At 48.6% G+C, this 14387-nt stretch overlaps 1 protein-coding gene across 18 annotated transcripts in view; it reads right to left on the reverse strand.

The window, feature by feature from the left end:
- The window catches only part of ADRB2 (adrenoceptor beta 2), a 97088-nt gene extending 90664 nt beyond the window's left edge, over nucleotides 1-6424 (reverse strand). For 14 of the 18 annotated variants that reach the window (XR_004624283.1, XR_004624284.1, XR_004624282.1 and 11 more), the window contains exon 1: nucleotides 4990-6422. Coding sequence is in view for 6 of the 18 variants with exons in the window: in XM_019798509.2 (XP_019654068.1) it covers nucleotides 4990-6178 (1189 nt within the window). In the remaining 12 variants the exon portion in view is untranslated. Of the gene's footprint in view, nucleotides 1-2220; nucleotides 3129-4307 lie in introns of those variants that run through there. The other 4 variants (XR_004624278.1, XM_034656913.1, XM_034656914.1 and 1 more) reach the window with 4 other exon arrangements.
- Between the last annotated feature and the right edge of the window lie 7963 nt (nucleotides 6425-14387).

The following is a 14387-nucleotide window of genomic DNA, read 5'->3' on the forward strand; positions in this document are numbered from 1 at the left end:
CTGAAATCCAGAGGAATTGGGGAGAAGGCCAGCTGGAATTAGGGAACGGTCTGAATACTTTTTAAGAACATTCAGGTCTATTGTTTTCAAGGACACGGAGGCACAGATTTGGAAGGAGCCTAATCCAGTTCCTGCTCGGTGCAGGAACCCTTTGTGCTTCATCCCACACAGAACTTTATTTGACCTTCTCTTGAATGCCTCCTGTGACAGGAGGCTCACTCTTCTGATAGAGAACCTATTTCAATCTTAAAGTCTTTTTTCACCTGGGCTGGGAATCTACCTTCCTCCCAGTTTCTGCTTGCCTTCTGGTGTTCATACAAAATTGATGTGCTCCTTTACCCCCAGGTGGTCCTTAAATATCTGAAGGCATGCATTATACATCAGCTAGGTCTCCACAGCATTCTCCTCTGTCAGCTGACCACCCCCAGGATACCCGATCATTATTTATATGACAAATGTCATCAATTCTAATTCGAATTATGAATTCGATTCTAAATCTGTTTAGATTCTAAATTAATGACTGTATAAATTCATACCTGAAGAGAGCTTAGAGACCACCTGCACTGGCCTCATTGATTTTACAGATGAACCAACTGAGGTCCACTGAGGAAAACTGCCTGACCCAACATGAGAGAGACGGAGAGAGAGAGAGAGAGGGCACCCCAGTGGGGACCTGAAAACTAGTGGCCTGAATCTCGGGGCAGGCCTCTTTTTACCTCACTCTGCCCCCTATTATTCACAAGATACCAGTATTTCTCAAGCCCTTAAGAGTGCTTGGGAAGTTTGTTCTCTTAGGTATTTCAAAAATGCCTCCTTCAAATTATATTTGCACTGCCAGTGAAGGAGGCATTAGCGCAGGACGGAACTTCATGGACGTGCATTCACTGTCCTTGCTCTCTGCCGTCAGAAGCCCTTCTCCCTGGCCCTGGAAGGCGAGAGCTCAACAGGAACAGCACACCTTAGAGGGCTGCCTCAGTCTGCCACATTTCCCATCAGGTCCCAGGGGCCCGATCCATTCCCTAGAACTTCCCAACTTCAGAACCAAAAATTAATGCGGCGGGATGGGAGGCCGGTTCTGTTTCTGCTCTACCCTGTGACCCTTCTAAAGTTTCAGGTCCTCTTTTTAGTGTTGCCCGATTCTCGATGAAAAGACAAAGCAAAGGCTCAGAGAAACAAACTAGGCACTTGGGTGACTGGTTTCCTGTCCCAGTCCCCAGCAGCCCTGCAGTCACATGCTTCGAAGGGCACATTCCTTCCTGCCCCAGCCCACAGCAACCTCCCTCTTCTCTCCGCGAGGTATTGCGTTTCCAGTTCTTACACTCCTTCTGGCCTGGGTTATGAGCTGCCTCGGGCTGCTTCCTGGTCTGCATGGGTTTGGACTCACGGGGACCTGGGTTCCAGTCCTGACTCTGCAGCTAGCCAGTTTGTGCAGCTTTGGAAAGTGACTTAATCTTTCTAAGCCTCTGTTGTCTCATTTGTTAGGAGAGGACAATTATGTTGCCTGCATCGTAAGGCTGTCCAGATGATGTAATGCCTAAAAAGGTGTGTAGCACTGTTCCGATCATTTGGTAAGATTCCATAAGAGGGGTCTGTTTAGTATTATTCATCTTATGCTACGGAAGGTAGAGACTGAAGTCTATATTCTTCTCACACTGCACACAGTAGGTGCACCATAAATGCCCCCTGACTGATTCTAGCCTGGGCTTATTTTGGTAGTAGTTTCATCGGAAATACGCTAAGCATCATGTGACCACAGTTCCTACTCTGAAGCTCCCTTTTCCCCAGATTCCTTCCCCCGGTAGTGACCTCAGTGGGGAGGCCCACCCTGGCCTGCCACTTTGCACACCTGTCAGCTTGCATTAGGATAAGGTTCTCATTTGACAGACTCTGAGAACTTGCTGTCCAGGCAAAGAAAACTTTATGATGATGAATCCAACACAAACCTTATGTAACCAGCCTGTCAGCCAACGGAGGGACAGAGGGACACTGACAAATGCCTGCCCACCTCCCCCCACCCAAAGCACAAAACCAAAGATGACAGGAAGCAAGGGATTGAGACCTGCCTCAAATGCTCTTTTGTCAAGGCCCTGAAAACGGATCAAAGTTTCTATATTAGAAGGATTCCTAAAGGAACATGAATCAGGCTCACCTTCCTTGTGCCTGCATTTTAACTGAAATTACATTAGATGCTTCTCTAACCAAAAGAATATATATACAACATTTTTTAAAAATAATATTTATTGTCCACGGGACTTACGAAGATGACAGAAAAGTTTACAACATTGTTTTTTCTACTTGAAATTTCTAGCTGGAGTGGGCTTGAAATTCCCGGTGGGCTAAGGAATCTTATAGCTTTCCCCTACACGCTGACGAGATCCTGGTAGACTCTCGCTGAGTGAAAGAACAATTCTTTCTCTTGCCCCTATCGCGGATTCTTTGGTCATTGCCTGAGAGCATAAGAACACCCACTGAAAGGAGTTTGCTTTGTAACAGCCCCAGGGAAAAGCTTCCACAACTGAGGGTGAGGACAGAAGTCCACGACCATGCGGTGGAGAGAACACAGCAGTTCCTGGAACAACAGTGGACAGCTGGTTTCTCCGGCTGTAGCCCCGTCTCTCACATCCTCGGCTTCTTACCTTGGGCAGGTCATTCCCCCCTCACAGATTTTTCATCTCCTTGGACGCCCAGTGCTTTCTATGGGCTCTTGCAAGTCCAAGATTCTGTGAGGCCAGCAGGATGGTGAATGTTAGCGGGAGAAGCTGCCCACACCTCTGGGTGGGCGGCCTAGAGCGGGCGGAGAATGTGAGATCGGGCAGGTAAGCCCTTGGAGAAAAAGCAAAAGTGCTGTAGGGCACACACTCTCCCATTTGCCATGGCACGTTCCAGAAACCCGGGCACCTAGCTTTCTCCCGAGAGCTGAGTGTGCACCCGGACACCCATCGCCGAGCTGACAGGAAGCGGAGGAAGCCAATGCTTTTCTGGTTGGGGACCTTGGCTGGGCCAGGAGGGAAGAGAGAAGTGGAGTCAGCTTCATGAGCAGGCGAAATGGCAATGAACCTGCAGGCTGATCCTCTCCAGGCTGCCGTTGCCAAGGAGGACGGTCCACTCGGTCAAACCTGGGCCAAGCTCTGGCTCAGACACACGGGCAAAAATAGAAAGGGGGTGGGAGAAGAAATGTGTTTACTTTTGTGATTTTTCCCTCCTGTGCCTCTTCACGGTATAGACTCTGTCCACCAAAAGGCAGTAGTAGGCTCACAGGCCGGGCCTCCACGGATAAACCCTACCAAACACTGCACGTCCCCCCAAATACAGTCGGTGTTGGGGCGGCTGGAAGGGGAGTTTGGAAGGCAGCATGCGGGGTGGGTGGAGGGCAGAGCGCTGGCCCGGGGTCTGTCACTAACTGGGCAAACCGTGGAAGCTCTTTTGCTCTGCAAAATCAAGGGGCTACATTAGACAGAATCTAAAAGTCAGTGTAGATTTCTGAAGCTTCTATCTGTGGTTCTCAACCAGGGGTGATTTCACCCCTTGAGAAGTATTTGACAAGGTCTGGAGACATTTTTGATTGTCACAATTCAGAGGGCGCTGCTGGCATCTCACGGTAGAGGCCAGGGACGCTGCTGGGGAACGTCTGTCCGCACACAGGACAGCCCCCGCCCCCGCCCCCGCCCCTGCCCCATGGAGAATCACCTGGCCCGCAGTGTTCGTAGTGCGAGGCTGAGAACTCTGGCTTTATACCAAGTGAGGAGGGTCAAAGGGACAGGGGGAAAAGAGACAGAAGTAAAGAAGGAGGAGGGGCTGCAATCCCGTTCGGAGGTCAGGAGGTATTCATCGGTTAAGTGTTCTCCGGCTTTCTCCCTATGACCAATGCCCTTCTCGGTTTCCCTCGGAATTATGGGGCTTTGCTGGAGTAGCTTGTTCATAGAGCTTCTTCCTTATCTTTAAAATGCCAAACCCCGACGCAGTACAAAGATCTCCCCTATAAGAAGCATCCAATATATAACATAAGCAGCTATTAGACAAGTAGGACTGGAAGGTGGGTGGCGGGGGCGCACGGAGGGACAAAACAGATGCCCATAACTCCGTTTCTATGAGTCAGTGTTTCTGCTGTAACAACAGAATCATCACCATAGGACCAGCGAGACAAGCTGTGCTGACGGCAGGCAGAACTGCTCTGAGGCACTGGCATTAGGAGAGATACAGGTTTGCAGAGGCAGATTCAAAGGCAAAGGAAAGGGTTAAGCAATCAGTGCATGCCATTCCTGTATCATTCCATATTAAGTCCCCGGGCAGTTATTACAAACAGTTACCTGCGGTTTCCAGTGGGGGAGGCGACCACACTCCAGTCAAGGGGTTTTTGGAGAAACAGGTGCAATGAAGTCATGGTCAAACAATTTATTTACTGTAAACTTTAGACTTTGCTCAGGAACACAACTGAAGCCGCCCCTCCAATCCCTGCCTACGACACCCTGTTTGAGCAAATAAGAGGAGCGGGGAGAGTCCGTGTTCACAGCAGAAAGGTCCGAGATACTCAAGATCTTCCAGTGCAAGGGTGCAGGAAGGAAAGACTCCTTCACATACAAATTACCAGCAGCAATATATGTGAACCCTAATACTTGACCAATGAGGTAGATCCACGGAAAAGTCATCAAAACATAGCAGCCCCAGGTCCTCTGGGACTAAAGCCCTGCAGACACAAACTGACACGTTCCATGCAAAAAAAGGAACTGAACTGTACAAGAAACAATCACTCGAATAGGCTTTCTCTTTTTTACAGCTTAAAAAAATTAAAAAAAAAGGCAGAAGGCTGTCCTTCCTCCTGCACATCTCTATACAATTTTATTCTAAATGTATTACACTCAAGTTAAATAGTCTGTTTAGTGTTTTGTTGGGGGAGGGGTTCATAAAAAGTAGAAAAGCTGCATCAGAGCAGTGAGTCGTTTGTACTACAATTCCTCCCTTGTGAATCAATGCTATCGTTAGACACAGTACCTTGACGGTTCACAAGGTCTTCCGTGCCTGGGGGGTCCTCACACAGCAGTTCGCTGTCTTTCTCCTGCCCCAGGTGACATCCACTGTGCTCCCCAGCATAGTCGCTTCTGCTGTTGCTGTTGTTGGAGTAGCCATTCCCATAGGCCTTCAGAGAAGACCTGCGCAGGCACAGAAGCTCCTGGAAGGCGATCCTGAAGTCTGGGCTCCGGCAATAGATAAGGGGATTGAAAGCAGAGTTGACATAGCCCACCCAGTTTAGGAGGATGTAAACTTCCTTAGGGATGAGGTTATCCTGGATCACGTGCACTATGTTGACGATGAAGAAGGGCAGCCAGCACAGGGTGAAAGTGCCCATGATGATGCCCAGAGTTTTGAGGGCTTTGTGTTCCTTCAGGCAGAACTTGGAGGCCCTGCGATGTCCATGCCCGCTCCGCCCATCCTGCTCCACTTGGCTGAGGTTTTGGGCATGGAAACGGCCCTCCGATTTGTCAATCTTCTGGAGCTGCCTTTGGGCCACCTGGAAGACCCTGGAGTAGACGAAGACCATGACCACCAGGGGTAAGTAGAAGGACACAATGGAGGAGGCAATGGCATAAGCTTGGTTCGTGAAGAAGTCACAGCAGGTCTCCTTGGCATAGCAGTTGATGGCTTCCTGGTGGGTAGCCCGGTACCAGTGCATCTGGATGGGCAAGAAGGAGGTAAGGCCTGACACGATCCACACCATCAAAATGACCACCCGGGCCTTATTCTTGGTCAGCAGGCTCTGGTACTTGAAGGGTGATGTGATAGCAAAGTAGCGATCCACTGCGATCACGCACAGGGTCTCGATGCTGGCCGTGACGCACAGCACGTCAATGGATGTCCAAAACTCACACCAGAAGTTGCCAAAGGTCCACATTTTCATGAGGATGTGGCTGGCCCCAAAGGGCACCACCGCCAGGCCCATGACCAGGTCAGCACAGGCCAGGGAGGTGATGAAGTAGTTGGTGACCGTCTGCAGACGCTCGAACCTGGCGATGGCTGTGATGACCAGCACGTTTCCAAACACGATGGCCAGGACGATGAGCGACATGACGATGCCCATGCCCACCACCCACGCCTCGTCCCGTTCCTGCGTGCCATCTTGGTCCGGCGCGTGGCTTCCGTTGGGCGCCAGCAAGAAGACGCTGCGGTTCCCTGGCTGCCCCATGGCGCGCAGGCTGGCAGGTGAGCGCACTGGCTGCCGGCGCACCGGCCGCGCCTCAGCGGGCGGACCTCGGGCGCGGCGCTGCGGGCCGCGAGCGGACGCCGGGAAGCCTCATTCAGCGGCCGGGGGGTGGCTGTGCTGGGGGCGCGTCCTGCACTCAGCTTGCGGGGTGCTCCGGGCTCCCCGCGCGCGTTGGACCTAGCCGGCGCTCAGGAGAAGCCGCCCCGGAGTGCGCGCTGCCCGTTATGTGCACAGGACTTTAGGGAACTGCCTTCCCCGTGACGTGTGGCAACTTTCCGCCAATGGCGCGCGGGCAGCCCCGAAGGGGCGAGGTCCCCTCCCTTTCCCGCCCTCTCCGCCCCTCTCCCGCCCCCTCCTGGGGCTGGCCCGGGCGGGGCCCAGCTGCTCCCGGGTGGCGGGCGGGCCACCTCTCCCTGCCGGCTCCGCGGCCGGCCCCGGAGGCCAGCAGCTGGGGCTGGCGTGCTCACCGGACGACCCGGGAGCCTTGGGCTCTCCTGGGGGCTGCTACCTGTCTGGCCTGGGCGCCTGGGCGGCCGCTCCCCAACATTCGGAAACAGAGACGACAGTGCCCACCCAGACACGCACGGACAGGCACACATGCACCCCGACAGACATGCTCAGACTTATACCGAACCACAGCCACCGACACGGAGACACACCCGTCCAGCGCACCCACAAGCACACTCGCGCGCGCGCACACAGAGGCCCACAGGCACAAAGTCACCCCTGTCCAACAGAGACGGGGCCAAGAAACAAACGCAGAAACACCCAGAAGCACAGAGGCATGGGCACACACACAGAAAGAAGTAAACAACACACAAACGCTCGCTTGCAGGCAGGCAGAGCGCCGCAGACTCGGACGTCCCCATCCAGGTACACCAAACCCCCTCAGCCATGCACACGACCCCCCCAACATTCCCCTCCTCCTGCAACGCGCGCGCTCACACACACAGACACACACACACACACACACACACACACACACACACACACACAGAGGCATGTTCCCTTTCAAACATTTGGCAGGACCACAGGAGGTGACTTCAACAGCTGCCCAATTTCCTCAGCACACTCACTGTCAAGTACTTTTGGTGCCCTCCTTGGGAATTCGCAGGCATTGAGACATATAATTTCACCCTTTGGATTTCATTCGGAGCTGGAGCAGGGGTATGCATGTGTTTGGGAACAGAGAGAGAAGGTTATGAGCTTTAATTTGTAATTCTTGGGAGCGTGGCATCACTCCCTCGTTATCTGTAGGAATGAAGATGAATCGAAAATGGAATAATTTTCCTTTCAACCTCATCTTCCTCAGCAAGCCCACTGCAACTAGAAAGATCCTTTCATCTGCCTGACCGTTTGTTGATCTGCTGGGTCGAGCCATATGAAATTACCACTCTTCTGTGGTTTCTGATCTTAAAAGTGGCAATTTCATAGGCTTAGACTATTAGAATGTGTTAACGTTTAAAAAGTTTTGAAACCATGGGTAAGAAGATAATTTCTCCTTTAAAAAAAAAATCAGACCAAGCCTTCAGACTAGGGTCTTTGTCCAGGAAATATTATCCTTTGCATCTGGCATATGACTTTACTGTTAAAAAGAAATTAATTTTCAGGGTTTGATTTCACAAGTATTAGTAGCTTCTTTGAAAGACTGAAAGCATTTCATGCAGTGTAACCAAACATATTTTGTAGATTACATAATAGCATAACAATGGCTAACATTTAGGGAACATTCTGCTATGTGCTTTTCATGCATTATTCCATTTAATCCTTCCACAGTCCCATGGTGGGGGGAGCACTATTTTTAGCTTAATTCACAAATGGGGCTCAAAGAGGAAAATAGCTTGCCCAGGGGCACAGGGCCAGGCAGTGCCAGAGGCAGGAGGTGAACCCAGGTCTTCTTGACTCAAAACTCATCTTTTAATCCTTTCAAGGTACTCTAGCATCACATGCGGAGGGGAATGGAGGCTAGACAAGAGACAACAACCAGAATTGGAACACTCAGGTTCCAGATCCCCTGTTGTAGCGCTTTCTGGCTCACCTTCCTCAGGCAAGTCAAAAAAATGGAGCCTAGGGGCGCCTGGGTGGCACAGCGGTTAAGCATCTGCCTTCAGCTCAGGGCGTGATCCCGGCGTTATGGGATCGAGCCCCACATCAGGCTCTTCTGCTATGAGCTTGCTTCTTCCTCTCCCACTCCCCTTGCTTGTGTTCCCTCTCTCGCTGGCTGTCTCTATCTCTGTCGAATAAAAAAATAAAATCTTTAAAAAAAAAAAGATGGAGCCTAATTTCCTCCATCTCTAAGTGGAGAATAAAGTCACTTCCATTGGGCAGAGTGAGAAATGGAATATATAATAATAAATGTGAAAGATCTTTCGCGCATATATATGCCACACAAATATGGGTTATAAACGAAATGTAAACAAATCACTTAGTAGTTTAGAATGTGTTGTTAGTCTTCTCTAATAGAGCAATCAAATACTTTAGGACAAAAGTAACTTGGGCATTTACTGTAGAAGTAAAGCTCAGACACAAAATTTAACCTGCCTGCTCCCTTTAACTTCCTTTACCAGCCAGAGATTGTTTTCGCAAGACAGATGCCTTAAAAAGCAAGTATTTCCCATAAAAGGCACAAATATTAATTAAAAATCTATTATGTTCCCATAGTTTTCAAAATATATCCACCCCATATTTGTGTTTTCCAAAATTGGCTCTGGTATGATGCATTTTAGGAAGAGGCAGTGTCTGTTATGCAACACAGTTTCTTTAAATATACATCTAGCCCAAATTGTGGAACTAAGCCATTTAAAACCTCCTTCCTGTTTGCGAAGCTATGGAATAAATAAGCATATTGTTTAACCTTCCCATAACGACAACAACAAAAAGAACAAAGAAAGCCCTTTTAGGACAAACACTAATTGATCATTTAGATATACACATGAGTCATCTAAAAGTTTAACTTTGAATATTTTGGGAAACACCTTTTAAAAAACCCACAAACACTAAATCAAGAAGGGAAGATGGCTTATGTCAATGAGGAGGTTCCAGGCTCTTACCCATCAGCTTTCCCAAATGGACATCTCTCCTTCTCTCCCCCCACCCCCTTCTCACCTTTTCTTTCTCCCTCCCTCCCTCCCTCCCTCTCTCTCCTCTCTGCTGCATCACCAAGCCTGTAGGAATTTCAAGATGCTGTCTTCACGCCAAGAGTCTTCTCCTGACCTCCTTTTAGAGTTACAGGAGTAGAGAGTTAGAATGGGAAAGAGTTTAATAGATCATTTAGCTTATTTCCCCCAACCCCCTCCAGTTTGCAAATGAGGAAACTAAAGTGCAGAAGTAAGAAGTATCTAGTCCAAGGTGGCAGGCAAGATAAAGGGTCCAGGCCTTCTTCTCGCCTTACACATTTTCACTACCCAATGCGGTCACTTCATTTCCCAGCAGAGGACTTTGGCCCTGCTTGTGCGGCTTACGGCCTTAGAGACTTACTGCTTCAGCTGAACTGGGAAGTTCTTAGACTAAATGCACCTTTATCTGATGTAAGAAAAAGCAAGTTCTTTTATGGTGATTGATAGTGTCTAATTACATATTTTGTCAATCCCGTAAGACACCGATTTGTCGTTTCCTGCCTGCCAAACAGGAAAAAAAAAAAGACAAAACACATTTTGATTTACCGAACAAATGTTTGAATAGGAGCAATGTTGCGTGGTGCCAGGGAATGTCCTCACACCATCAGCTGGACGGCTTATGAAAATCTCATCCCGTTTTTGGCTTAGGTGAGATTCCTTCCATCCTCTGAGCAGAGAAACATCTGTAGATTTCTTTCCAAATAATGGTCTTAAAAGTCTGTCTTTAGTGTTATCTCTGTATACCTTCATCCCATTAAATTTACATTAAATGAGATTAAATGCTGTGAAGTGTTTAGCGTGCTCCCTTGAAAAGAGATAACTCTTACTCTTCTCTTCTTTTTGAATCAAAATGTACATGGAAATGCACATTTATCTTATCAGGTCCTTTGTGTGAAAGGACACTTTGAATGTGAATAATAAGTAACTTGTTTTTAATTTGAATTTCCGTGAAAAAGAATGAAAACAGGGACAAAGCTTGGTGCCTTAGAAAGAAAAATGACTGAAAAATTACCATTACCACTGAGTTTTATAATACGCTGGGTGGAATGTTCATGGTTTTTGAATGAAGCATCTTACAGTCTGGTCGGCCCCTTACACAATGCATCCACCGGAACTCTCAGACAGCGCTAGCGAGGGCAAGCTCCCGGGGTCCTTCTGCCAGTGGATGTTTCTGACCATCCAGAGAGTGAACTGAAATTCACCTTCTCACAGCTCCTGCTGGTGGATTTTAAGTCTGCCCCCTTGAGGCCACTCAAAACAAGCCTCTTCTCTTTCCCAAGACTGTCCTCAAGCCTGGGAGAGTCCCTTGGAGCTCTCCTGAGCCTTCCCTTTGGCTTGAACATCCCTTGTTCCCCTGGGTTGGAGGCTCCTTTGCCATCAGGGCAGACCTATTCGTACTTGGGTCTATCAGTGCGTGCACTGAACATCAGTACCTGGAATGATCACAGAACAAATCCTCGAATAATCAATTTGCTGTCACCCTGGCAACCGCAAAGAAGCAGAGCAACCAGCAAGGCTTTCAGAACAGCTGATTATACCAGATGAATTTAATTTCCTGCTGTGCTAGCGTTTCATGAGAGACATGCTAATAAATTCTCCACGTCTCAGGGGGACCGAACAAGGGGAGATGGCCTAAATGGAAGCAGGAGAGACTTCAGTTGGTCCTAGGAAGGGCTCCTTGGCCTGAAGACATCAGAAGAGGCTAACCTGCAGCAGCTTATCTCAGCTGGGGCTTTGCAAGAGCAGTAAACCCTGCAGAAAACCCAGCGATCTTCTTACCAATTCTCCCAAGAATGGTACCTAGCCATTAGCCTCCTAGGGATAGAGGAGAGAAATTAACTTGTTACATAAATTGCAATGGGTGCCTTAGGGCATAGGGCTTAATTCTTTTGCAGAATCTGAGTGTCATCGCTGGGCATCGCCTGCAGATACGGGAATGAATGGTGTGTGATGGTGAATAGTGCTGTGTGTGGGACACACTTTGGTGCAGAGGAGGGAACGTGGATGGGGGATCAGGAGACCCAGGCTCTGGGCCCAGAACAGCTATAACGTTATAAATAACCTTAATCAAGTCATCTTCTTTCTTTGAGCCTCCATATTCATCCACAACAGGAGGTTGGCCTAGGTGACATCTAAGGCCCTCCTATTCTAAGCTGAATGAGCCTGTTGTGGGAAGGAAGCACGTGGAGGGTCACTGAGGAGTTGAGGTCCTAACTCTCAAAGCACTAAGGAGCTGGCAAGCGAAACTTGCCGACACCCTGGGGGGAACAACCTGGCTATGTCCCCCTCCCCACCCCAAAGTTCACCATTGTGGTTCCTGCGGTTCTGAGTAGCAGGTGTACCATTAGTTACTAAATACTTTTTTGACATTGACTTATTTCTAAAACGCAAATGCATTTATTTTTAAAGAAAATTTTGTATTACTGCCATTTCTGCACGTGGAAAACTAGTGTCATCTGCCATAAATAGAAGGTAACCATGAAAACAAAACAATGTTAATAAATTCTAGCTAGATTTTGTTGCCTGCCAAAGTTCTGAGCCTGAGGCTTGCTCTCTTTATATTGAAAAGGAAGATTAGCAACTGCTGGGGAGGTATTAATGGTATTCTAGCACCAAATGGGACTTTCTCCATCTATTTTCAAAGATGGAAAGAAAATCAAAAAGGGAACAACTCCCAAGTACTACACTGTTTTTAATGTAGTTTTACTGAAGCATTTAAAATAATTTCTTCTTCCACCTAAAGGGATCTCAGCCCCAGACTTATGGTAATGAGCCGCCCACTGTGATAGATAAAACATTTTGGTTTTGGAACCAGGTGGGTCTGGCTTGTCCATGGTGATTCTGCCCTTAACCAGCTGAGGGCTTCAAGGAACATGCTTAAGCCCTCTGGACCTCAGAGTGGTTCTTAGTAAAATGAGGATAAATCCCCGGAATGGCTGTCGAGAGAATAGGAAGAATGCCTGAAAACCTGGGTTTGGAAAGGAAGGGAGAGAACCAAGGGACAGGACAATAGAACAGATCAGAGTAACTTGGATGGGCCGAGGGTTGGGGGGTTGAGTCAAAGGAGTCAGGGCCATTGCCCAGCAGTGGCATGAGAGTCTGTAGGACAGGAAGCGGTGATGAATTCAGGTATGGCCATATAGAATTTGAGGTTTGGACTGGACATCAAGATGAAAGTCAGAATATCATAATGATTAGGGGATAAAGAGATTCGGGGTGATGTGTCTTTCGGTGGTTGTCATCACACTGGACATGTTCCCTGAACTGCAGTGTATCCCCAGAGCACGCCTTTGGTGGTTAAATGAAATAATGCATTTAAGGAACTTAGCACAGAGTTTCCAAAAGTGTTTCTCATCCTCATCATCATCCTGGATTTTCCAGCACACCTCCAATTTCAGGACATTTTATTCACTTCTCCAAGGGCAAGCTTTTAAATGAATAAATAAATTGATCCAATGCGGAAACATTCTTTTGTATACATCAAATTGCTAATAGTAGTACAACCTTTGGGACAGATTTTCGGGAAATGCCTTAGGTTGGATTTCCTAGCATCTGTTGCGGACATGAGGGTTTGTGTGCAAGTGATTGATGGAGGAGGGAAGAGAAATCAGCCACGGAGGAGAGAGGCGAAGTTGGTGTGTGGCTTCAGGCAGTGACCCAGGCACAGCCGGATGCTCTGGGGAGCTCTGGAGCAACTCCAGACATAACTGCTTGGTTTGAAGGCCTGGTTCCTCCGATTCTTAGCTATATAACCCTGAAAAATGACTTCAGCTCCTTGTGTCTCGATTTCCTCAACAGTAAATGGGTGTTGTTGATAATAGTATCTCATAGTCTCCTGGGGTTGTTAAGAGGAACAAATGAGTTAATATCTGCAAAGTGGTTAGAACAGGCTTGGCACATAGTAAGTGTTAAATTAACTGTTGGTATTCAACTCAGAGACGCCGTGGAAAGGTCTATTAGCTAGGGCACTCGGGAAACCTGCCACAGGGAAGGGATTGTCTACGCAGCCTCTTGGGCTGAAGAGCTGTGGAGTGCAAACCTCCCAGGGTTTGAGCCTCAGAAAAGAAAATGCATAACGTGTGGTGGGCCCTACAGGAGAGAAGTAAAATGATTGTGGAGCTCAAGCAGTGTCTGCTGGAGGGGAGGAGGGCATGAAATAGGGCTGAAGGGAGCACAGAAAGCTGGCTATGGCAGGGGAAGAAGGGCAGAGGAAGAAAATTGCCTTTGGTCCACTCAGGAAAGAAACAGGGCTGACCTCTCTCCAAAGCAGTGCCTTGTGCCGAGTGGCACAGAGGGAAGACCTCACTGGATCAAGGAGAGGAGGTCCGGATGCTCCAGCTGGGCTAACCTCTGTGGGGCAGTGAAATGTGTCCTGCACCCAGAGGAAGGGGAGCCCTGTCCTGGCCCTCACAGCTCTGTGTGCCTGTCCCTCCCTGGGTCTCAGTCTGGTCCTCCATCTGTCAAATAAGAAGGCTGAATCGACTGATGGCATCGAAGTCAAGGGGTTGCCAAGGGGTCTGAGAGACCACAGGCTCAGTTCTTATTAACTGTGTGTGTATTATATACAGAAGTTGGGCATAGCTTACACATATACTCTCCTTACACAGTGACTCTCCTTACACGGATACTCTGCTTACACGGATAATCTCCTCTTTTCTCATTTCTGTGCAGTGTTACAAGGTAGACACCGTTATCCCCATTTTACGGGTGAAACATGGAGGCTTAAAGAAATTACAGCCTACTCCAGGTAACACAGTAGGTAAAAGGAGCAGAAGGGCTTCAAACCTAGTTCCGTCTGATCAGAAGCCTGACCCTGACCCGCTAACTCAGGACTCAGATGTGGAAGTCCAGCCAGGGCAAGGACTCCATGCCCAGGCTGGGCAGGAGGACATGTCCTGGTTGTCAGGGCCTTGCAGCTGACTTCTACCAGACTGCTGGGGTAAAAGGAAGCAGTTTCCAATCACTTATGGGAAAAAGGCCAAATGACCAAGATCTGGGGTCAAGCACCCTGGTCACAATTTCTAAAAAGAGACGGCAGATGTCAGAAGTTGAAAGTCATTGGCCATGAGCCTCTG

Source organism: Ailuropoda melanoleuca, chromosome 3, assembly GCF_002007445.2.
Source record: "Ailuropoda melanoleuca isolate Jingjing chromosome 3, ASM200744v2, whole genome shotgun sequence".
Lineage (NCBI taxonomy): Eukaryota > Metazoa > Chordata > Mammalia > Carnivora > Ursidae > Ailuropoda > Ailuropoda melanoleuca.